Genomic DNA, 26,029 nt, shown 5'->3' on the forward strand with positions numbered 1-26,029 from the left:
GGGATGTGAATTTGACAACTCACAATTTGATTCCGAATCTTTGGGATACAGTTTGATTCAAAATCGATTCTTGATTCAAACCAATTCGCCAAATATTTTATTTGGTCTAAAAATGATGTGCGAAGCTTACGACAACCCATGATTTGATTGGCGATTCGATTTAGAATTCTTGATTCAACACGATTCTTGATTCAAACCGATTCTCGCATTATATTATATGCTATAAACATTGTTATAGGAATGTGAATCCTACAACTGCTCACTATTTGATTCCGATACGATTCAGAATCTATTCTCGATTCAACACGATTCTTGATTCAAACCGATTTTGGAAATATGGTATTTGGTATAAAAAGTATATTGGGGATGTGACGAGTCGATCCCAATTCTTTGGGTGACGATTCGATTCAGAATTGATTCTCGATTGAACACGAGTCCCGATTAAATTAGATTCTTGCAATATGTTGTTCGGTATATAAAAATTATAATAGGTATGTGAATTTCACAACAAATCACAATTTGATTCGGAATATTTGGATGACAAATCAATTCAGAATTGACTCTTGATTCAAACCGATTCCTTAAAATATGCTATTTGGTATAAAAACTATCATAGGGATGTGACTCTAACAGATCATGATTCAATTGAGAATCGATTCTCGATTCAAACCGAATTTCGAAATATGTTATTTGGAATGAAAACTATAATATGGCCTTGAATCTATACAATAATTATATATATATATATATATATATATATATATATATATATATATATATATATATATATATATATATATATATATATATATATATATATATATATATATATATATATGTATATATATATGTATGTATAATATGGCTGTGAATCTATACAATAATTATATATATATATATATATATATATATATATATATATATATATATATATATATATATATATATATATATATATATATATATATATATATACATATATGTATAATAGGGATGTGAATCTTGCAACAACTCTCGATTCGATTCCATATCTTTGGGTGACAATTCAATTCTGCATTCATTCTTAATTCAACACGATTCTCGATTTAAGCCAATTCTCGCAATACGTTATATGGTGTAAAATGATAATAGGGATGTGAATCTTACAACAATCAATGATTCGGTTGTATTCAGAATCGATTCTTGATTCAAACTGATTTTTGCAAAATATTTGTGGTATAAAAACGATAAAACCTTTTTAAAACAGGTTATAAAAGCTCTGGTGGCTTTAACGAGTAAGCACGGAGATGGCATAAAAAACGTCTTTTTATTGTCGTCTTTAAATTGTTTTACTTAGATTTCTGAAAATTATGAATACATTTGGAATCGGGATTCGGATGTGAATTAAGGACCCATACCCTAATGTAAACACAGCCTGTTCCCGAATGCCGCAACAACCCACTTAAAATGTAAACCAGTGCATTGCCCTTTAATGGTGCATCCTTTAGTAACACGCACACATACTAAACTCACTACTCAATTGTGTATGTATTATTTATGCTAAGGCGCCATTATTCATAGGGTGAGATTGTGCACTAACTCTTACCTCTTGTCTTCGCAGAGCCAGCATCAGCAGGGATCCTTTCTACGACATGTTGGCCACTAGGAAGAGGAGGATAGCCAATAAGAAGTAGCCAAAGAGAACCTCCAGTTGCATCACTGCCACTGAAATCTTGTGTATTGAGTGACTTTTCTACATGGGACCTCCTTAAAATCCCTCTCACCCGTGGAACAGTTGTAGATTTAAATATAGACACTTTTACATGTTGATGGGAACCAGCAAAAGAGAGGAAAGAGGATGGAACCACTTTCTTTGCAGTTCATGTGCGGATGGCGCCCTCTGTTGGACTTATAAAGAACTACATCTAATAGAGCCTTCTGTTGGACTTATAAGGAGCTACATCTAATAGAGCCCTCTAGTGGACTTATAAAGAACTACATCTAATAGAGCCCTCTGTTGGACTTATAAAGCACTCCATTAAATAGAGCCCTCTGGTGGGATTTATAAGGAACTACAGCTATGAACCCATAAGAAGCCTCAATCGAAGTACAGTAATCAGCTGGTCTGATTTGTTTATGCAAAACGCACCGATCTACTCCTAGTCTTTTATGATATTGTTGGAAAATTGGTTAGCAAATTGGAACTTTTGCACTATTATTTGGTAAAGAAGTAGCAACTCCAATCAGACACATTTTAGGAAGATCCATCTTTTCCTGATAATTATTTGGCAATTTATTTTAACAAAATCACCAGTTTACAGTCTGCATGAAAATGATGTACATAGTTCTTTTCTCTCATTGTTCTTTTACGTAGTTTGTCGATCCTTTTATGGTCATTTGACAATACACTTTCACAACCACAGAGGCACGTATGCCTCAAAATACATATTGTATCTGTAAGTTATTTTTAGCGATATAGTAAAAATGCAAAAATTATGATTTGACTGCTCAACGCAGTTCTTTGGTTATTTCATAAACTTATGAGATTTTTCTGAAAAAAAATAAATTGTAAAATAACTAAACCTATGAACAGAAAATTCTGAACTCGCATTCATTGTAAGTGCTTATTCACCTTGTACACAAGGTTGTTGAACTACAATCTCTTGTAAAAAAAAAAAAAGTAAACTTTTCTTAACCCGCTAAATAGTTCTTTCTTAACCCGTTTTTCAGTGCAGTTTTCACACAAGTCAAAAGACAACAGTCCAATTTCTGACATTACCAAATGTATTTTAAGGCATTTACCTTGTACAATGTATAAATGCTGACATGCTAAATTAAAAGGAATAACAAGTGTTCACAATCCATACTCATGACTGAATTTAGTCTGAAGAACGAGTTTGCCTAAAAACAAAAACAAACAAACAGAAGCACATCTATTTATAATCCTGATACAGGAGTTTTGTATATAAAAGTAACTGATAGTACAGTTCAAAAATTAAATTCACAGTATTCCTTATGATGCTAGAAGACGAGAACTGGACACCCCCTCCCTTTTAAAAGCAAACCGATGGTCCCACACAGCTGTGATTACATTTTGTATGCACATTTTTTTGTGAGCTGAGACACGCAGGAATGACGTAAATAACCAAAGAGTGTGAATGTTAGGCTTCACAAAACAACGAAAGGAAAAGCTGGGAAATGTGCTCAAGTCTGTCCAGGTAATGACGAGGAGGCATCAGTAAGCGCCTTGCTCGTTTTGTGTCTTCAGAATGACGCTTTGGCCCGCGGCGTTTGTTAGCGGGCAGCCAGTGGTGATGATAGAAAATAAAACTCAAAATCATCATGTGGCGCCCACCTTCCCAGCTCCTCTTCAGCAGCACATTGGTTTCCCTTTGTTTCTTTCCAATCAAACGTGAAGCGAGAGGAGGATGATGAGGAGTTTTCTTTCCCAAGTCCTGAGTTCCACTGAGCAGCAGTTGAGATGTGTTTAAGCTCCAGGCTTTGTTTGTGTTCATATTATGTATATATATATTAATATCTGTCATCATGTTATGTCAAAACGGGTGTAGGAGAGTTACTGCGACTCAATCAACGCCTTAAAAAGTGAACATTTAAAACACATTACTTGTGGTAAAAATACGATTACTCCCAACGAAGCACCACGTCGATGAATCATTCCTCGCTGTGTGAATCGGCAGGGAGGGGCGGGAGGGTCTGGAAGGAAAAAAGGAGAGGTGTTCATGTATGTAATGTGTGCTTTATTAGCGTATAAAAGCAGAATGAGTACTCACGGCCAGTGCTTCATTGTACAGCTCAGTTCACCGAACCATCAGTGGAAAACACCGTTGGCCTGGCTGTAACCGTTTCCTTTAAACAAGAAAAGGAAACAACACATTGTAAGCTGGATGCCTCCACATTGTTTGTGTTGTGTTGTGTGTATCACCTGTGTATCCATTAAGGTGGCTGTGAGATGGACCTTGAGCAGCTGCAGCGGGGGACGTGCTATGTGAGGGGACCAGGTGACCGCGGTTGGCATCGGCATAGTCGATGCGGCGGCATTTCTCCGGCGAACAACCGTTGTCATCGTGTCTGGTGTTGGTCGTGTCAGAGTGTCGACGCTTGCGGTTCTCCCTTTCTTCGCTACGGGAGTCCGGACTGTGCTGCGAACTCTGATGCCGCCTCTTTTTCTTCTTCTTTTTGAGTTCATAGGCTCTGTCTGAGTCTTGGTCGGAGCTTCTGGTGGGGGAGCGGTGAAAATAATGCACATGTTAAAAAGGTAGCATATTATTCTACCCTTCAGCTAGTTTGAATAAATTGCACATGTCCACCAATGACAGTGTATATTGAAAGTGTGTCTAGGTTAAAAGTGGTTTAGTAAGCCCGACTAAAAAACATAACATAATAGATGTGCTATATCAGATACAACAATGCAGCATAGCTTTGTGAGCTACAGCGCTAACATTACCCTCACATTTTAGCAACATTATACGAGGCTAGTTAGCTGAAGAAAACCTAAAAATCAAATTTAACAAGCCGAGCACTAGGCATTTTTTTTAAAAGCTTTTTTTTTTGTTTTTCCAACGCTTGCCACCGGGAGGTGGTGGGCATATACGCAACGCAGGCTTCTCCAACTCGGGGCGGTATCATTTCCATGTGGAAGGAAGGTTTTTGTTTGACTTAAAACCAAAAAACGGACCATTTCAGCGTCTCTTCTCTTCAAGGGGTCATTTTATGCAAAACCAACTTTTTTTTTAGGATTTGTGAATTTGAGACTTTAGTGACATATTTTTCCTACGTCAGCAGATAGCTCCATATATGGTAAGAGGTTTACCCGAAAAGCTTGGCGCGAGTCCGCCATTGTTATAGTCAGTTGTTGTACTCAATAGGTTCCTTCTTTTTCTCTATCTTGTCGTGGGGCAGACTGGCTCGTACATGCACCCTCCGTTGTTGCCATTTATAATACAAAGTAGGGCTGGGTCGATAATACTATCTCAATATATATCACAATAGACAATTGATATCGATATAAAATGCGTTCGATAAAATATTGGATATATATTTATATTTTTTGGTCGGAAGAAACCAGAAATCACTAAGCAAGATTAGTTTCATGAAGTCACTGGCGCTTTGGGAATACTGGAAACAGGAAGTGTCACTGAGCAATGGGAGGGACACGCTAACAGCCAATCACGCTAACAGCCAATCACGTAACAGTATCAACTACCGAGTGTTACACTTTTCCTGCTGTTCGGCTTCCAGTCCCAGACCGTAGTCGAGGATCGCAGGGGAGACGTTCCCTCCAAACCCTTCACTATACCCAACAATGGGCATGCTAAGCTCTGCTTTCAGGTCGGAATGACGAGACCGCCGATTCGTGACAATTTGGTCACTTTATTCTAATATTCTAACATTCTAATATCTAATATTTCGCCAGTCGCCACTACTGCTGCATGCATGCTACTGCTTGCTGTCTGCACTCTTCCACTCACTTCACTCACCCAACACACTGCCATTCTTAAAGGAGCATGCACACACATACGCTACTCTCATAACACTAACGTGGTTGCGCCGTTTCTTCTGTTGCTGTGGATTCCCTGCATGGAGTGAGAAGAGAAACTGTGATATCTTGATATATCAATAACAGAAACTTATTTTTAGTTTTGTTGGTTTTAATGCAGACCTTGCAGCAGCATCCTGACACAATGTGTCCGTTTAATGAGTAGCTTCCCAAACTAATCTATGTAGTGTTCAATATACACTACTGCCATCTAGTGCATACTTGCCAACCCTCCCGTTTTTAGCGAGAGACTCCCGGTATTCAGCGCCTCTCCCGATAACCTCCCGGCAGAAATTTTCTCCCGACAAACTGCCGGTATTCAGCCGGAGCTGGAGGCCACGCCCCCTCCAGCTCAATGCGGACCTGAGTGGGGACAGCCTGTTCTCACGTCCGCTTTCCCACAATATAAACAGCTTGCCTGCCCAATGATGTCATAACATCTACGGCTTTTAGAGAGTAGAGTGCACAACTGCGCACACAACAAGGAGACGAAGCAGAAGAACGAGGAAGTTACAGACATGGCGACGCCGTCGACGAGCAAGATGAAGAAATACGCTTGCAAGTTCCAAAACGAATGGAAACAAGAATTTCAGTTCATCCAGGACAGTTCGAAGGGGAAGGGGTATGTATGTTGCCTGTACATTTTGTAGAACAGACTTCTCCATTGAACACGGTGGCCGAAATGATATACTCATTCATGAACGGAGAAGTTAAACAGGACAATGCTGCTGCCATCTACTGGATAGCCTCCGGTACACTGAAATTCAAGTATTTATTTTATTTATATGTATAATAAAATAAATAAATAAATAAATATATATATATATATATATATATGTGAAATACTTGAGTTGATGAATTCTAGCTGTAAATATACTCTCCTCTTAACCACGCCCCCAACCACCACCTCCCGATATCAAAGGTCTCAAGGTTGGCAAGTATGATCTAGTGTCTTGTTGGAAATTGTTTTACTTGGCAGGCTTAAATAAGTCATAAAAAGTATCAATAATTATTTATATCGATCAATATAAAAAACAGATAACATAATATGGTTTTCGGCCATATTGCCCAGCCCTAAGATAAAGTAGCGTATAGTTCTAACTTATTGTCTGTCAGAATCCATATGGAAGCGCTAAAAACATAGCTGACGCTGTGGAGACGCAGTCGCTTGGGGGGGCTTTGGTACATAAATGAGACCAGCCATAAAATAGCACATTCTGAAGAGACAGTCAGAAAACGCTTTGAAGATGATCTGTAAAAAACAATCTATGGAAAATTTGGACCAAAGCACCACCATTACATGTTATTTAGACCACAAGGAAGTGTTTTAAATGTAGAGAGAAAACATCATATTACGACCCTTTCAAAAGTGGAGTAAAAAAGTAGGGATGTAACGATAAACGGTTTTAATGAGAACCGCAGTAAAACTTCCGATGGTCAGTATTACCGTTTTTTTAAAAAAGTATCCAAATACCGTGATTGATAACTGCACTTTTATAAACCCATGGACGAACTGGCGCTAGCTAACCAGCTTAAATGCAAACATGAATACAAGAGACGTTAACGTCCTTCGCCATTAAGAAACAACATACCTTAATCTAAATGTATATAAACAAGTTGCTGGCTGAGCAACTAAGCTATTCGATATTGTACATTGAACCTACAAGCTGTGCTTAGAGTGGTCGTTCTATACTGGGAAGAATAGGACACGAAGGTGTATTTACGTTGCGTTCATGAACCGCAAAAAAAATAAAAAATAATTTAAAGTATGACGCCACAACGCCCGCCGAAACACTTATCACCTAGTAAAGCATAAGAAACACAAAACATGCAAAATATTGGGCTTTCTAAGAGTGTCTATTTAAGTTATTTAAAAAAATCTAAAGATCTCAGTGTGAGTTTCAGTACATTTTGAGCAGATTCAGCAATAACCTTGACATTTTCATACCATTACATCCCTATAAATGTGTTACAATACAGTTCCAACATCATTAAAACGTGGTGCAGGTGCAAGCACGTGGAATTACTCACCCACTGTCACGATAACGCTCTTTATCCTTGGAATTCTTCTTTTTCTTGCTCTTTTTGTGTTTCTTGCTATGGTACTCCTCAGAGCTCGCAGAACGGCCGCTCCTACTGTGATTCTGATCCTCCCACACAGGAGCGTGCCGATGCGGCGAGCTCTTCGACTTGTATGATTCCGGCATCGTCGCAGACGACTGGTAGTAGTCCCTTTCCCTAACATTGTCCTTCACACCGCGATATTCCCGCTTCCAGCGACTGCTCGACTCCTCGCGGTGGGAATGACCGTAGCCTCTGCGCTGGTAGCCGCGGTCTTCCCGTCCTCGATGGTGGGGATTGTAGTGGTAATGTTGCGAACCCCTGTCACGGTCCCGTTCTCTGGGGTAGTGAGAGCGCCGCTCCCAGTCCCTGTGGTAATAGTCCTGATCCCTGTATGAGCGGCGGTAGATGTCTCTGTAGTCCCGTCTGTAACGATGACTGTCCCGCTCCTGACTCCGGTCCCTATAGTGTCTTTCTCTGTCCCTGCTCCAGTCAGACGAGTACGGCCGAGTACTCCCTCTTTCGCGGGATGACCTTCTGTCATAGGTCCTAGAAGGGGGACTGGACTGGTGCTGGTCTTTCAGGTCAGTATGCCCCTCAGAGGACTTTGATGAACCATTGGTCAACGGTACGTCCACGCCTTCATCAGCACAAATGCTAACTTTCTGCAGAGCTGCAGAGACTCCGCTGGTACTAAGGGAGGAGTCTGGCGAGGTGGTTAAGGCTGCAGGACTGGTGGACACAGACTCATTCGATGCCGAGGAACTGCTTTTAATGGAAACAACGGTATTGTTGGAGGCCGTTTGCTGAGACAGCGGATCAGATGCACCTGTAGCCCGTATGTCAGGAGAGGTGTGCTGGGTTTCGCTGGCAGCAGTTTGGATCTTCTGAACAGAAGTGGGCTGGTCCTCCTCTTTGCTATAAACACAAAGACAGATTCGTATGATGACTAACCCTTAAACATACGGTGTGTGTTATTTTACATATTATATATTTATTGGAATGTTACCTTGAGTAAAAGTGTTCATCTCCCAGTCCATTCACAGTGACAGTCGCCTCAGACGGCAAACTGCAATCATAACTAACAGGTACCTGAAAGGCAGAACAAAACATGTCATTTAGATGAGCTAATTAATGGTTGACACTCATATGTACACTTACAAAATTGAATAAGATCCAATAAGGGATGTTCCGATCAGGGTTTTATGCTGCCATTTTAGATAACGATCATCCATAAATGCGATCGACCAACACTATTCTGCCTTTTTTTTCTTCTGAAGTGCATTTTGTTTTTGTCTTTATTTAGACATGCACAATGACATTGTGTGGAATGCACTTTGGTGTCCATACGGCACATAGTTTTAATTTTACCATGACAGTGGTATCAAAGTACCAGAACCCATGTTACAAAATTAACTTCAAAGAACCTGGTGGTCAAGTAGGAAATCAGTTAATCAATCACATCTGAGCAGTAAGCTGCATTTTTCCAACTTCTCGCAAACTTCCTGTTTGCACCTTCTGAAGCATCATCTGTATTCTGTATTTGTTTTACAAAAAAGGTATTAAGACATACTGTATATACCCTATGTTTGATTGTACTGAATTCATTTAAATTGTCAAGTTTGTAAACTTGTATTTGCATCACAATTGCTTCATGTTTTGTGCCTTTGAAGAACTTCTGAATCATTTAATGTTGTGTAAGGATGCTTAATACAATGCAGTCATTTATATATGTATAATTTGTATGTTTGCTTTAGTTTCACTCATGGTTCATACTGAATTTGACAGTGCCGCCAATTAAAGCACTTGTAGCTTGGAAGCTACTTCCTTACTCTCGTATTAATTTTGGATGGAATTTGGCTTGCTGTTAGCTTGTGTCCACTTACACAAGGATAACAGTACAAATTCCAATCACGTGTATTACCGGTAACTTACATTTTTAAATGTATTTATGGAGAGTAGAGATGGGTGATATGGTCTAAAATCTATATCACCTCCTACGCTGACGATATACATCACAACATATTATTTGGTATTTAAACGATAATATAACCATTTTAACACGGGTTACAAGGGCTCCTAATTTAGCTGCTGATGCATGCGGTAACAATGCGTAATATCCAGTTGTATTATTTTCTCAAAATTGTTGTTATTCTTCTTGTTAATTTAGTGTTACTATCTGGGTACTTTCTGTTGTAACATGGTTCTATCTACACTTTTGGTAAAATTTTAAGAGTACTTGTTCTTCTGTTTGGATATTTTACATTAGTTTTGGGCAATTCTACAAATTTGCATATGGACCCAATACGAAGTATATACAGGCGCAGTATTGCTCATACCAATGCTGCTACTTCAAATTTACTGAGGATGCGTTTGTTCGCTTGTCGCTGTCACAAAGCTAGAATGTGTCATTAACATGCATTACGATAGAGCTTTTAATACTATCGTCGGCCAAATTTTTATAATTTATTATGTATATTTTCTATATTGAGCAACAGTGATGGTTAACACAATATTTAAACTAGTTCCTTATTTAACCATGCTCGATCTCCAGTGATAATGCCATTTTAGATACAAAGATATGCAGTTTATTTGCCGTAATCTAAGTGATTATCATTTGCTTATAGAAGCATCTCCACAGGGTATGGAGATACACTACCGTTCAAAAGTTTGGGGTCACCCAAACCATTTTGTGGAATAGCCTTAAATTCTAAGAACAAGAATAGACTGTCGAGTTTCAGATGAAAGTTCTCTTTTTCTGGCCATTTTGAGCGTTTAATTGACCGCACAAATGTGATGCTCCAGAAACTCAATCTGCTCAAAGGAAGGTCAGTTTTGTAGCTTCTGTAACGAGCTAAACTGTTTTCAGATGTGTGAACATGATTGCACAAGGGTTTTCTAATCATCAATTAGCCTTCTGAGCCAATGAGCAAACACATTGTACCATTAAAACACTGGAGTGATAGTTGCTGGAAATGGGCCTCTATACACCTATGTAGATATTGCACCAAAAACCAGACATTTGCAGCTAGAATAGTCATTTACCACATCAGCAATGTATAGAGTGTATTTCTTTAAAGTTAAGACTAGTTTAAAGTTATCTTCATTGAAAAGTACAGTGCTTTTCCTTCAAAAATAAGGACATTTCAATGTGACCCCAAACTTTTCAACGGTAGTGTACATAATTAGTTTCTAGCTGCTTGTCAGCTGGGGGACTAAAAATAAATAGTGTCAGCTAGAGGGGATCGGCATTTTTGATCAGCAATAAAATGCATTCATCGTCAATGACAATCATACTTTTTCACGAAAATCGTCCATTACTGGTCAGTGGCCTATCGATTGACACATTTCTACGTCCAATACAAGAGAAGTACGGTAGCAAAATTATGCCTTCACTGATATGTAAAAAATATATCAATTCTATTTAAGAGCTGCATAATTGGGGTATGGTTTCCAGTCATTAAAGTATGCAGATGTGCCTAATGTTGAGAAAGAAAGAAAAAATTACCTTTTCAAAACTATTATGCCCGTTGACTTTGTGATGTCCATTATGGTGCCCGTTCTGACTGGGTTTAGAGATACTGTGTGTAAATCCGTTTAAACAGTTTCCGTTGTGGTGAACTTCTAACTCCCTGTTGGCTGATTGGTCATCCCTTATTTTTTTATTTCCATTCAGGTGACCCTTCACTGAGCAGCCGTTATCCAGAGAGCCGCCGTTCTCCTGGTCCGACTCCTCTGAAGACTCTTGGCTGTATGGCACCAGGAAGGACGCTCCATTACCACCGCCCTGCTGATCTCCATTACTACGTGGCGTGCCGTTGACATGGTTAATCTGACGAGGGATGAAGTAAGCATCTGAGGTAGACTGCGAGGAGGCTAAGGAGCTAGAGGACGAGGAGGCGGAGGCAGAGGAGCTGCTGGCAGAAGATAAGGGAGGGGCTGCCCGATTCAGTTTGCTTTGCCCAATGCTAAATGACAGCTTTAGGCGCTTGTCTTGGTCTGGGATCACTGAAGGCTGGCTGGCCGAGTGGGAGATGGAAGAAGAAGAAGAAGAGGAAGAGGAGGAGGAGGAGGCCACACTGTGGTTCGGTTTTCCAACAGCACTGCAGCTAGTGCTGGGCTTGGGATAGTCCCTCAGAGTTCCACTTCCATTTATGTGGAGGGAATTCTGCAGAAGGAATAAAACGCAGTGTCAAACTATCCACCTATAGTGCATTTTGTTTAGGGGTTAGTTTTACCTTGGCCAAGTGTGGGGGCAGCTGTGGCCCAATGAAGCCGACATTGTTGTTGTGATGGACGGTGGTGTTGATGCGGGGAATAACAACAGGCCTGGGAGACGACTGACCAGGAACGGCTGAGTTATGGCTCATGTGACCATAGTCTCCTCCTTTTTTTCCTTCGCAGGTCCTTGTGATACAACACAAAAAAGTTATCAATTGGTACTTGCAAAAGACGCAGACAGTGTAAAACAAGACATAAAGAGAGTAGTGACTGATTTACTACGTCTCTCCCTTTCTGAACAAAAAGTAAAATAGTTGATGTTAGAGGTCTGGGCAATATGGCGAAAAAAATGATCATGATTAATTTTTTCATATCATCTGATCACGCTTAATATCACTTCTTTTCTTTTTTTTTAATTAAAGGAAGATTGTCCCATGTAGGATTATACTGAGTACTGTTGCATCCCTACTGTTTACTATTGCAGTATCTTGTAACAGACATTTCCGCCATGTTTGATCAAAGTAATAATATATGCTAACAGCTGACAACTGTCATTTTGTTTAAGGCTGCAGCTAACGATTATTTTTCTATCGATTAATCTATAGATTATTTTTTTCGATTAATCGGTTAATCTATAGATTTTTTTCCGATTAATCTATAGATAATTTTTCCTTTTACCGATTATTTTTTTATTCAAAATGAAGATGAAAAAATAAATGTAGGCCCGTTTTTTCAAAAGGCATGGCTTTTATTTACAAAAAAAAAGAAGTATGGCCACTCAGTCAACATTGACAACAACATGACTAAATATTCTGTAACAATGTAAACATTTAAAACTTTTAACATTTAACAAAATTAAAAGTAGCTTATTTGCTTTTTAATGTGCAAATATAAAAGTCAACATCCAGTGCAAATCTTAATATTCTGCAATAGTATAAGCATTTCAAAAGTAAAAGTATTGCTTATTTTGCTTTAAAATGTGCAAAAATAAAGATAAACATCCAATACAAAAAAGTGCAAAACGAAATATTCTGTAACAACAGTGTAAACATTTCAACAAAAGTGAAAGTATTGCTTGTTTGCTAAAATGTGCAAAAATAAAGATAAACATCCAATACAAAAAACTGCCAATCTAAATATTCTGGAGCACTGTAAACATTAAGTATTGCTTTTAAAATGTGCAAAATAAACATCCAGTCCAACACAGTACACAATAACCAATTCTACTCATTCCAGTCAGTGACTAACAGTTGTAATGAAGAAGGGTTAGCATGTGTACATGTTTGGTTCTTTTCTTGTTTACAATATTCCCAGCAGCTGAAAATAGGCGCTCAGAAGTGGTCGATGTGGCTGGAACTGAGAGGTAATTAGCCTTCACCTCAAACCAGGACTGCGAGCGAGCTGAGCTGCAGTTTAAGTTTCTAGAAGGTCAACGGGCTCATAGTGATGTTACTAGTAGTTGACTGGGAGGTGTTTATTATCATTTGGGGAGAGTCCACTGCCTGATGCTCACCTGCTAAACACCTATCTGCTCCACGCTGAAGCGCTGACTACATGCGCTCTGAATACACACTGCTGATTGGCTGGTAATGCTTCGTGTGTACCAATCAGATGGTTGTGTGGGTGGGACAATGCTGCGTGTGTACTAATCAGATGGTTGTGTGGGTGGGACAATGCTGCGTGCTGAGACAGAGGCAGACGGAGCAAAGCAGCTTGTTAACACTTTAGCTTTAGCTTAGAAACTCGTTCGGTACACCCCCGTGCCGAACCGAAAGCCCCGTACCGAAACGGTTCAATACAAAACACGTACCGTTACACCCCTAGCAGATACAAATGACACATTCATGTTTTTGTGTAATGATGACAACGTATGCTCGCGCGGACGATTGACTAGTTGATGGTTTTCTTTTCAAATGTTCGTTCATAGCCGTTGTGCTGCTATGATAGGCCATTTCCGCTCGACACAGTGTGCATACAACAACATTATTAGGCCGTTTATTGAAATACTCCCACAATTTTGACCACTTTTGGCATGCTTTTCCCCCCTCGCTCGCACCGCTCGCTTTGATCGTCTGCTTTGCGGTCCGCCATGACGGTAGTGTGACGTAAATATGCGACGCGTTGATGCACAAAAACGGCGTCGACGTATTTACGTAACCGATGACGTCGACTACGTCGACGCGTCGTTTCAGCCTTAATTTTGTTCATATCTATAATTGTGTTTACTGGAGGTGAAACGGAGCAAGTAACTCACACTACAGTCCGTACCTCGGTTTTAGGGCCACAGTTTTGCTTCTTTTTTGGTATGTTTTGTGGGAGTAAAGAGAACAACTTTTTTTCCTCTCAAAGTTCTTTTTTATTTTGCTTGTCTTCACAAACTTCCTTCTGCAGTAATAAACAAGTGGTGTACAAAAAACTTTTTTTAAAGTTAAGATTTACTAAACACTTTCAAATGGTAAATTGTTATTTGTATTCTTTAATTACCTGTATTAATGTTGTAACGTTATCAAAATCTCACGGTACAATATCACAGTACTAAGCCGATGTTTCTTTAAAGTAACAATATAAATTAGTATCAGTTTTGCCACAACAAAACTGATGCTAGACTTCGACGCATTGGCAAAAAAAGGATATATATATTACATAGATATATATATATTTTTTTATTCAGTTAAGTTTCTTTAAAGTGACAATATAAACATCTAAGGCAGGAATGGGCAAACTACAAATATTAAAACAAAATTAAGCAAAGATCTGTTTTGAGAATTGCCACAACAAAGCTGATACTAGACTTCGACGCATTGGCAAAAAAGGGTGATCACCAACACTGCTCCCACTGAAAGATAATGTAAATGTTAACCCTGTAATACCATTTTTGTGTTCCTTTGGGGTTCTGATATGATATTGTTGAAAATAGATGTATAGCCCATGTTTGCGAGGTCTACTCCACTCTCAACAGATATGATATGATATGCTTTGAAAGGCATCATGTGCTCGCCCGGTCCGTCTGTCAAATTTCAAAAGCCAACGTGGCCCCTGAGCCAAAACGTTTGCCCACCCCTGATTTAGGGTAACAAATGTAAAACAATACTAGATGAAGCAATTTCTGTAGAAATTGTTTGTGAATGCTCCAATGCTGAAGCTGAACTGAAATGATGATGGACTGTAGAATTAATGTAAGAATTGTTCAAATGTAGAAATGGTTTAAATGGTAAAATTGTTTAACTGAAGGAATGGTTCGAATGTTGAAATGGTTTAAATGTTGAGCTGACGCTGAACTGATGTACTATTGGACTGTAGAAATGGTTTGAAGGTTAAAATAGGTAAAAGTTAGAAATGGTTTGAAAGGTAAAGAGCAAAAGTTGTACTGAAATGTAGTATGAATCTTGAAATGCTAACTGTTGCTATAGCTAGATGGGTTAGCATATTCAAAGAGTGTACAAAGTAACATAATCTATGATTATTAGCTCTAAATGTATACAATTAGCTAAAATGCGGGTATACAAAGTTAGCATACTAACAGGTGAACAGCTAGGGGACAAGTAACAAAATCCATGTTTAGTTGATAGAAAAGTAAAAAGTTATCTTAAATGCTGGCAAGAAAATGTTAACATGCTAACATTAGCATGAAAACAGGGGAACAGCTAGCATACTCCTAATACAGCACCAAGTAATGAAATCCATATTTATTATCGTAAAACACATACAATTAGCTAAAATGCTGGCATGAAACGTTAGCGTGCTAACATCGTAATGCTACACTACCAAGCTGACAGGTAGAGGGCTCGTAAACGTTTAACGGAATCCATGAATATAAGGTTCAAAAGTACGGAATTAGCAAATATGCTAGCATAAAACGTTAGCATGCTAACATTGGCATTGTAACAGGGGAACAGCTAGCATACTTCTAAGGTGGCAACAAGTGATGAAATCCATGATTATTTGCTTGAAAAGTCAGAAATTAGCTAAAATGCTAACATAAAAGTCAGCACTCTAATATTAACATGGCTAAATTAGCATGGTAACAGGGGAACAGCTAGCATACTTCTAAGATGGTTGCAAGTGAGTGGATGTTGGAACGGTTGGAATTGGTTGAGAAATGTGGGATATGAAGTGGTTTGTATATTGTCCATTCATTTTCAAAAGGGAAAATTCCTAGTAATTCCGGATAATCAGGGATTTTTCGGAACGGGGAAAGCTGCTGGCTTGAATGTCCAGGGTGGGTGGAGTGTGTGGATGTTAGAAGGGTTCGTATGGGATTAGAAATGTGGGCTATGCGGGATATGCAGAAGTTTCTATATTGCCCGAAATGGGGAGAAATTCCTGGAAATTCTGGTTACTCAGGAAATTTTCAAAACCGGGATACATGCTGGCTTTAATGTTCAGGCTGAGTGTGGATGTTGGAACGGTTCGTATTGGATTAGAAATGTGGGGTATGCAGAAGTTTGTATATTGCCCAGAATGGGAAAAAAATCCAGGAAATTCTTATTAATTAGAAAAACATGCTGGCTTGAATATCCAGGGTGAGTGGAGTGTGTGGGTGTTGGAACAGTTCAAATCCGTTGAGAAATGGAGAGGTTTGTATATTGACCATTCATTTTTAATGGTGGGAAATTTCTGGTAATAAGCGAGATTTCCGAACTGGAAAAAATTCTAACTTTGGATGTCCTAGGTGAGGGGTGTGTGGATGTTGGAAAGGTTCAATTTGGATGATAAATATGGGATATGCAGTTGATTGTATATTTCCAATTCATTGTCAATGGGGAGAAAATTACCGGAAATTCTGGGAAAATCAGAAATTTTGGAAAAGGGATAGATGGAAAACATGTTTTGCTTTCGATATATATACAAACTAACAATAACAACCCAGAACAAAACAAACACTGACTATAATATTTCCACTCTCGCTGGGACGCCAACCGATGGGACGCTCACATAATTCCGTTTAGATAAAGATTCAATCGCAATCTTCACAACAGGGTTAAAAAAAAGTTCCTGCAGGAAGCGTCTTGTCTATTTTGCCATCTCGGGGGATATCAAGGTCGACCATGGCCACATGTGTCTACTACTAGGTGAGAGGTGCATGAATATAGTCTAGAATTTACTTTTAGCAAGTTTGAGAATAAGCGTAAGCAGCCGCCAGCTCAGTGTGTAAACAATAGCAGTGTAATATGTTGAAAACGTTCATTTAGCCTACTAAATGGTTGATTTATATACAAACCCCGTTTCCATATGAGTTGGGAAATTGTGTTAGATGTAAATATAAACGGAATACAATGATTTGCAAATCCTTTTCAACCCATATTCAATTGAATGCACTACAAAGGCAAGATATTTGATGTTCAAACTCAAACTTTTTTTTAATTTGCAAATAATAATTAACTTAGAATTTCATGGCTGCAACACGTGCCAAAGTAGTTGGGAAAGGGCATGTTCACCACTGTGTTGCATGGCCTTTCCTTTTAACAACACTCAGTAAATGTTTGGGAACTGAGGAGACACATTTTTTAAGCTTTTCAGGTGGAATTCTTTCCCATTCTTGCTTGATGTACAGCTTAAGTTGTTCAACAGTCCGGGGGTCTACGATGTGGTATTTTAGGCTTCATAATGTGCCACACATTTTCAATGGGAGACAGGTCTGGACTACAGGCAGGCCAGTCTAGTACCCGCACTCTTTTACTATGAAGCCACGTTGATGTAACACTTGGCTTGGCATTGTCTTGCTGAAATAAGCAGGGGCGTCCATGGTAACGTTGCTTGGATGGCAACATATGTTGCTCCAAAACCTGTATGTACCTTTCAGCATTAATAGCGCCTTTACAGATGTGTAAGTTACCCATGTCTTGGGCACTTATACACCCCCATACCATCACAGATGCTGGCTTTTCAACTTTGCGCCTATAACAATCCGGATGGTTCTTTTCCTCTTTGGTCCGGAGGACACGACGTCCACAGTTTCCAAAAACAATTTGAAATGTGGACTCGTCAGACCACAGAACACTTTTCCACTTTGTATCAGTCCATCTTAGATGAGATCAGGCCCAGCGAAGCCGACGGCGTTTCTGGGTGTTGTTGATAAACGGTTTTCGCCTTGCATAGGAAAGTTTTAACTTGCACTTACAGATGTAGCGACCAACTGTAGTTACTGACAGTGGGTTTCATAAGTGTTCCTGAGCCCATGTGGTGATATCCTTTACACACTGATGTCGCTTGTTGATGCAGTACAGCCTGAAGTGAAGTGAAGTGAATTACATTTATATAGCGCTTTTTCTCAAGTGACTCAAAGCGCTTTACATTGTGAAACCCAATATCTAAGTTACATTTAAACCAGTGTGGGTGGCACTGGGAGCAGGTGGGTAAAGTGTCTTGCCCAAGGACACAACGGCAGTGACTAGGATGGCGGAAGCGGGGATCGAACCTGCAACCCTCAAGTTGCTGGCACGGCCGCTCTACCAACCGAGCTATACCGTCCCTGAGGGATCGAAGGTCACGAGCTTAACTGCTTACGTGCAGTGATTTCTCCAGATTCTCTGAACCCTTTGATGATATTACGGACCGTAGATGGTGTAATCCCTAAATACCTTGCAATAGCTGGTTGAGAAAGTTTTTTCTTAAACTGTTCAACAATTTGCTCATGCATTTATTGACAAAGTGGTAACCCTCGCCCCATCCTTGTTTGTGAATGACTGAGCATTTCATGGAATCTACTTTTATACCCAATCATGGCACACACCTGTTCCCAATTTGCCTGTTCACCTGTGGGATGTTCCAAATAAGTGTTTGATGAGCATTCCTCAACTTTATCAGTATTTATTGCCACCTTTCCCAACTTCTTTGTCACATGTTGCTGGCATCAAATTCTAAAGTTAATGATTATTTGAAAAAAAAAAAAAAAGTATCAGTTTGAACATCAAATATGTTGTCTTATTCAACTGAATATGGGTTGAAAATGATTTGCAAATCATTGTATTCCGTTTATATTTACATCTAACACAATTTCCCAAATCATATGGAAACGGGGTTTGTAGGCTAGTAAGGTAAAGTTTTGTACCTGACAAGCTTCGGCTACCTAGCTTCTGCAGCCTTCATCAGAGGTGTCACGTGATGTTAGCGTGACTTCGACTGTGACGTGATATATGGATGGTTCCATCCCACCTGAAGTGGTGGGATGGCGGTGTCCCCTGGTGTGCGCCGGGGGTAGGGCGGGGCGCCCCCTCTCGTCTGGATGTCTACCAAACGGCCGGGGACGGCCCTGCAGGACTGTGTCCTAGGTGTGGGATAGTTGGTAGGCTCCTTCGTCCCTGTTGACAGTCTTTGGGGACCGCTTCCTGATTTCAACCACCTCTTTGATCCACCGATGGAATTTGTTGTTTTCCATTCTAATGACCTTGGCTGCCTCCCAGTTCATTAGATGGTTTTCATTACCGGGTAGAGGGTTTTCCCTCTTTCCGAAACTTGTCAGGTACAAAACTTTACCTTACAAGCCTATATAAATCAACCATTTATAAATAGCAGCATAAACTAGCATTAGATTACTGCTATGTTATGTTATGTTATTTTCATTTATTATACGCCCTTCAACCAACTGTTACATCAATGCGCCGCAAAAATAGTCCGTCTGCATTGGCGCTTAAGAGAACAATATCATTCGGCCATTGCAGACAGCATCGTGCCCTGAGCTTTTTTCAACGTTTGGAAGTAAAAGTCTTATTGTTACACCTAAACAGCTCGATTCATGTCTTATATTTTATGCCTTACTAATGTGTGACTCTAATAGTTGATTTGAACTATATTTAGAATTTAAATGATATTAGTTGTTCGTAGACGCTATGTACATTTTTATTTCACTGGAAAGTGTTAGCATTTATGTGTTTAAACCACTGTTATTGTGAGCTTGTGTTCGAGAGCACACACACGAACAGGATCACGGTTAATTAAGGCAGACTGTTCCATGCAGGATTATACTGTGCTTTGTTGCTTGTTAACCACTGCAGTATCTTCTAACAGACATTTGTGCCATGTTTTATTGAGGTTGTACATGCTAGCAGCTGATCACCGTGATCAAACTCAAATTAATCATGATCATATATTCGCCCAGCCCTAGTTGATGTTAAAATTTCACTTACTTGATGTAGAAAAGGACATAAGCCTGCTGGTTAAGAACAGACCGGATGTCGCTGACAGTCACAGAGGAATCGTTCATTTGAAACCACTGACCATTGCTTGCCTGTCAGATAAAACCAAGGGAATATTAGCTTAATCACATTTATTATTCTGTCGCGTTTTAAACTAGCCAGTGCTTGAGCTATTAAAATCATTATTTGCAAAAGAGAATGTGTAGTTAACAAAAGACAAAAAAAGTGGTACCTTAATATAGCAGAAGTAGTGTCCAGCATGGCAGCTGAAACCAGAGTGTACAAGCACAGCGTACAACCCGTAGAGCTGCGCCTCTCCTTGGGACTGGGACATGAAGGGCCGCAGGTCCAGGTACTCAGGATATTTCACATCCTGATGAGCAAAAGCCAGCCGATGAATATCAATTCTTCAAAGTCAATTCCCATGCCTTAATCAAGCTACACTATTGGCTGCTTCGGTCCTGATGCATCAACATACTTTCGTGAGTTTTCCTCCACTGAAGTTTGCAAAGCGTTTCAGGGACAGGGTGAGCACGTTGGAATTGCGATGGATGGTGAATCTCTTTGAGGCCGTGACCATTTTTTTGCACCTGGGAAAAATAGATTTTATCTCGTTAGTCGCTGCAAAATACCAAAACTGAAAAGTTGTTTTTCTTTGCACAGCAATTTACTTGGAGCATTTGTAGGCGTTCTCTCCGTCCAGCTGCTCTGGTTTGACAAACTGCTCCAGGGCCTTTGAGACACTAGGTGCAATCTGCAAGGATAGACAATTCGTTAGTCCATTGCTGTCATTTTCCTCACACATAAAAATGAAGATGAATTTGTAGTTACTTTGATTTCCAGAGTGATATCCAGAAAAGGGTCGAATGTGTCAGAGACTGCTTTGCAGTTTAAACATTTAACTGACAAGAAAAAAAACAGTTAAAATGGTCAATAGATTAATTGTGCTTTAAAATATATAACACAACTCAAGCTGATGAAACAAACTTACCTCTGGACCTCAGGTAGCCACCAAATACCTGATGAATGAAAGTGGTTGCCTGCGATTGCCTGTCCAATCTACAGAATGGAAGTAATCAATCAATAAATAATAAATCAAAGTAGTGATGCTATGCAGGGTGATTTGCGACAATGTGGGATGAAACATACTTGGTTCCAGGTAAGCAGGACTTTTGCATAGCATCCACCGTGTACCTAATGAATTCATGAGCATCTTCTTGGCTTCCGTAGCGGAAGTGCTTTGCAATCCCTGTGCGGGGAACAAAACAGAAGACAGAAAGGTTCAGGTGTTAAAAAAACAACACAAAAATCTTTCCCTCCAAATTCATGAAGGTAAACAGAAGAACAGCGCCACCTGGCATCCATTCATGGTAAATGCACGTGCTTAAGCTTTATGGACAACTTACTTTTCAGCTCATTTAGTACACCAATGGGCTTAATGACGTTCCCCGAGTTGGCAAAAACTTGAATGATGTGGTTTTGCATGGTGCACATCATACAGAAAACCGGCTCGTGACCTGCGGCAGAACCACAGATAGTTCAGACACGCCTGAGGTAAGAAAGTAATTATTTCACTGACCCTTACATGTTTTGGAGTGCTCCCTCGACAGCATGTAGTTAGCAAACGGGGGCGTGTAGGTGAGACACTGCAAGGCTGAGTTGAGGAAGCAAGTGTTGCCCATGTTCTGCAGGCCTGCACCGATACGATGAACCTGGTTCCACTTTAGGCTGAGGCGCTCGGGAGAGAAGAGGACCTTCTGTGGCATGTCGATGCCATCGCCACTGCTTAACACTGGACACACAACATACTAAAATAAGCCTGTGTGTAATTGTCAAGTGCAGCACATTTAGATAGATGATAGACTTTTATTCATCCCATAATGGGGAACATACATGGTTGTAGTGCAGGTTTTTACACGCAGTAACAGAAGTAAAATGTAATTTTAAAAAACTAAACATTTGTAATAAATATTACATATTGCACAATGTAGAGATAAAAAAAAACAGTCACGTAACACAGCAAGAAAAAAAAGCTCACAGTATTATTGCTATAGGCAGAAAGAACCTGGGGTAGTGCTCTTTCATGCACTGTGGATGTATCAGTCTAATGCTGAAGGAGCTATTCAGAGCCTCCACAGTGGTGTGCAAGTGTTGAGAAGGAGTGGACACTACTATGTGCATATATGTTTACATATTGTGTGAAAAAACAGTAAAACTATCTAAAGACAAAGCCTGCTTGAGCATTTTCATTCTTCTAACACAATCTGTTGATCTTCCACTGCAGTTGCATAGCATGTTAAAGTGATTGATCACTCGCTAGCATTGGTTACGCAACAGCATGAATCAAAGAGTGGAGGCAGCAACCCAACATGTACGGAATGCAAGAACATCAGAACTTACATGCTTGTTTAGGATATAAACTAGCCTCTAATAAAGCACCACAACTGCATCACTTTGCTCTTTATCAGTTGATCAAACGTGCATACAGCCAATCCTCATTAAAGAGGAACTGCAATTTTTATAAAATTCCGCCTATAATTCATAATCCTTATGAGAAGAAACAAGAAGACACACCTATTTTGATGCATTTTAACTCTGAAATAAAGTCTGCTTACAATACTGTTATAGGGAGCCATGAAATCATAAAGTCATTGCGTCTATTCCAACCATAAAACCCAATACTTAATCATTCAAATAATCACCCAAAATGCGCCAACAATACTCCATTTAAATTTCATGACCTCAATATTAATTTAAGTATTAGTGATATTGTTATTATAAACGCTAATGTTAAAGACCTATTTTTAGCGACGCATTGTCACAGAGAAGTAACTTCCTTATGCTGCTGTATTGACATCACGAGCTGCTTTCTCGCCTGGGAGCTTGTGAAAGTTTATTCTAGATTATAAATCATGGCTCTCACCTGGATAGTAAAATGATGTGGATATAAACTGAGAGGTTGGTACACTTTGACAGCAAACTTCAACCCAGAAATGGCAAAAATCACCCGAAAAGACGCTTCGATCCACGGCCCTTTGTTTTTTCGCAAGAATTATGAGCCATTATTGATCTAAATGGAAATATATTAACATCCTAACAGTCGGCATCCAATGAGAGCAGACTTTGTACAGTAACTGATGTTAAATATTAGGGATGTAACGATATCAAAATCTCACAGTACAATGTTATCTTGGTATTAAGGCCACGGTATGATATTATTGTGGTATATGTCCAAAAAAAGACTTACAAATGCCATTATGTGTAAAATCAAGGGGCAGGATTGTTTAGGATGAACACACTTATTGTAATTGAACACAAACATAATGCTAAAATATTCAAAATCATATTTATTACTAAAAATAATTGACAAGATTATTATTGACAATATTTAAATGTGATACCGTCACAGGCCACAACATTATTGACTAGATTTTGAAATACCGTTACGTCCCTATTAATCACGTTTGTTGGCTGTCATGATGTCTGCAGTGAGTAGTCATCAGTGACGTTGAAGAAAAAAGCAAAATGTGTGAAGCGGTTGTGAAATGAATGCGCCATGAATATTACATGTTATTATGAATGTGAATGTTACTACATTACATATACAGTTACAGGGTGTACATAAAACATTGATGGAAGTGTTTGGATGTTTTTTTAAGCGCTTTATAGACGGAATAGAGCGACTCCCATGCACTCCATTTTAAGCAGACTTGCTCGCATTTACTTACTACTTAGAGTGCATAAAAAAAACATGTGTGCTGATCTTACATAAGAATTGTGAATGATATGCAAAATTCCAAAAATAGTGCAGTTCTCCTAAAGCCCTACATTTATTTTAGAAACATCAGTGATGGATAGAAGTTGTTAGTAAGGTCTGCATAACAAAAGCTAGGATGAATAAAGACAAAATATAATTTGGAAGTTTGATTACCGGGGACAAGCGGTAGAAAACTCTACCTGACACTTTGAAAAGTATACCTGCACTTGTCACTTTCAAAAAACAAACAAAATTATGGCTAGTTGAGCAACAATCGTGTTCCCATGTTTAGTTTTTACTCATTTTTACTAATTGGTTTTTATCTAGTCTACACTTTGTCTGTGTTATTATTATTACTGGATTTTATCTAGTTTGCACTTTGTATTATTTCTATTATCATTTTTATCGACTCATCTTTGCCTTATTCTATTTTTTATTTTCCTATTTTAATGATGTTGGATCTGAGTTGTTGTTGTTGTTGGGGACAAGTGTCATAAATTAGATTTGGCTACAAACACTGATGCATACATTGGATAACTGTCTCAGATGTCTATTTTTTTGTATCTGTCCCTATTTCAAATAAACCTCTATAATAATAATAATAATAAAAATGGATGGATGGATGGATTACCGGTATCTTTTTTTAACCTGACATAATGCTAATTTGGTCCAAAAAAATAATAAAATGGACGTACAAACAAGACATTAACATTTCTACCTTGCTCTTTGGATCGGTCCACAGAGGAAGGTGTATTGTTGTAGACGGCAGCACCAGGCGTTGGGCCCAAGCAGCCCCCTGGACCCTTCAGCCGTGGAGAGTCGCTGGGGCCCACTGCCCAGCTGCTGGAACAGCTGCTGTCCATCCCGTCTCCACTGGTGAAGGGGGATCTGTTGCAACCGACTGACTCGTGGTCAGAGTTTTCGGAGGATCTGTCAACAATGGTCATAGTTCATTGCTGTAGGGGAACACACATAAGGTTACGTTAAGTTTGTAGGAATCACTCATTTAATGCTTCCTGGATTTGCATAATTGAGGTTCTTGGGTGATAATTCAAATGAAAGTGAAAATATCAAAATTTAAAAATGGCAATCGTCCGGGAGGACGAATGACAGCATGTGATACATCTATCGTTGTTGCATGACTAACACTAGATCATGAGCTATGTCGTGTTGACGTTTCTGTTTCACTTTCATAGTTGCCTAATGAAAGAGTGTAAACACGCAGCGATGAAGTTCAACAAGATGTGATCACTGGCAGGCGCCCTAAAAGCCGCCAATTCTCCACAAACGTCATTGACAAAAAAAAAACGTGTTTCAAAAACTCGCCACGACAGACGACAAAGCTGCTGTTTTCGTGTTTGTGTATCTACTATATCGTATTGCACGTCCAAACGTTTATTTACAAGTGATTTTAAAGATGCAGATTTCCTGGTTGGAAGCAACTGTCCCCTCCCACTTTCTCCGTTACCGACTCACATTGGTTAGCATATAGCGGCTAGGCCTGTAGCACGCAGCGCCGTTCAATTGTAACAAAAACCGTCCATTATGCATTTAAAGCGTTTTATGGGACCAGAACTTCGACTGTGGCGATAATTTCGAGCCTCGACGGAGCTGAAACCGCCGCGTGGACGACCGTTGGCAGGACATAAAAGGACGCCATGGAAACGGCGAACGTCACGCAGAGCTAAAAGAGCGGAGCTAATACGCCGTGCTAGCCTTGCTAGCTGACACGGCACGATGGGTGGCTGACATGGCGGATAGCCGCGCACTCCCTTCATTTGGCCGCTAACGGACAACTTTCGGGTTCCCGTTTTAGGATTAATCCATTCCAAAAAAAAGCAGAGGTGCGTGGAAATGCGAAGGAGGGGCTCGACGCCGGTAGCCGAGTGTGTGCGTTCATTGCGCTGCTCGAGCCGACATGACAGAACCGGTGTGCGAATGCCACAACAAATCCAAACGGCTTAGGTCAAATTAAACATGGCGGCTGCAACGTTAAACCACTACTCTACACACAAACCAACCAAGTGACTCACCTGGAATCGGTTATAAGCACGTTTGTAGCGGTTGTAAATCCATTCCTTATTTCTAGCGGGTGTCCGGCGGTGAACAATGACGTAGATGAGCGCTACATCCGGGTACCTGGGACAAAGCGAGGGGCCTGATTGGCTCGTTCGGACGCTCGCCTGTGTCAACGTGCTCCGTCGTACGTTCGTGCTGCTGACCTTTGTGTACATGCACCATCATCACCGTTTGCATTACGCGCGCACAAAACTGCACTTCAAGTGACGCCCGTGTAATGCAAAACATACTTTTTAACGA

The 26,029-nt window shown here is 39.7% G+C and overlaps 2 protein-coding genes across 4 annotated transcripts in view; one reads left to right on the top strand and one right to left on the bottom strand.

The window, feature by feature from the left end:
- cyth3a (cytohesin 3a) overlaps nt 1-3,657 on the top strand; it is a 61,759-nt gene extending 58,102 nt beyond the window's left edge. The window contains exon 13 of the mRNA XM_062056075.1: nt 1,601-3,657. Coding sequence (XP_061912059.1) covers nt 1,601-1,673 — 73 coding nt within the window. The 3' untranslated portion in view covers nt 1,674-3,657. The remainder of the gene's footprint in view (nt 1-1,600) is intronic.
- On the bottom strand, nt 2,269-25,915 carry usp42 (ubiquitin specific peptidase 42). 3 transcript variants are annotated; one of them, XM_062056069.1, is made up of 18 exons: nt 25,744-25,915; nt 24,429-24,666; nt 21,539-21,745; nt 21,360-21,470; nt 21,103-21,202; nt 20,945-21,012; nt 20,785-20,855; nt 20,625-20,707; nt 20,432-20,543; nt 20,186-20,326; nt 19,945-20,045; nt 11,836-12,004; nt 11,106-11,765; nt 8,607-8,689; nt 7,568-8,515; nt 3,923-4,212; nt 3,771-3,846; nt 2,269-3,693 (listed from the first exon to the last, which is right to left on the bottom strand). In XM_062056069.1, exons 2-17 carry the CDS (start codon nt 24,655-24,657, stop codon nt 3,809-3,811), a joined length of 3,411 nt encoding a protein of 1,136 aa, XP_061912053.1. In that variant the 5' UTR covers nt 24,658-24,666; nt 25,744-25,915; the 3' UTR covers nt 2,269-3,693; nt 3,771-3,808. The 3 variants fall into 3 exon arrangements, with proteins under 3 accessions (XP_061912053.1, XP_061912051.1, XP_061912052.1); XM_062056067.1 differs by having other exon boundaries at nt 2,270-3,693; nt 3,923-4,215; nt 25,744-25,913; XM_062056068.1 differs by lacking the exon at nt 25,744-25,915 and adding an exon at nt 25,187-25,706 and having other exon boundaries at nt 2,270-3,693; nt 3,923-4,215.
- Nucleotides 25,916-26,029: the final 114 nt, after the last annotated feature.

The sequence above is a fragment of the Entelurus aequoreus genome, linkage group LG08 (assembly GCF_033978785.1).
Source record: "Entelurus aequoreus isolate RoL-2023_Sb linkage group LG08, RoL_Eaeq_v1.1, whole genome shotgun sequence".
Taxonomy (NCBI): Eukaryota; Metazoa; Chordata; class Actinopteri; order Syngnathiformes; family Syngnathidae; genus Entelurus; species Entelurus aequoreus.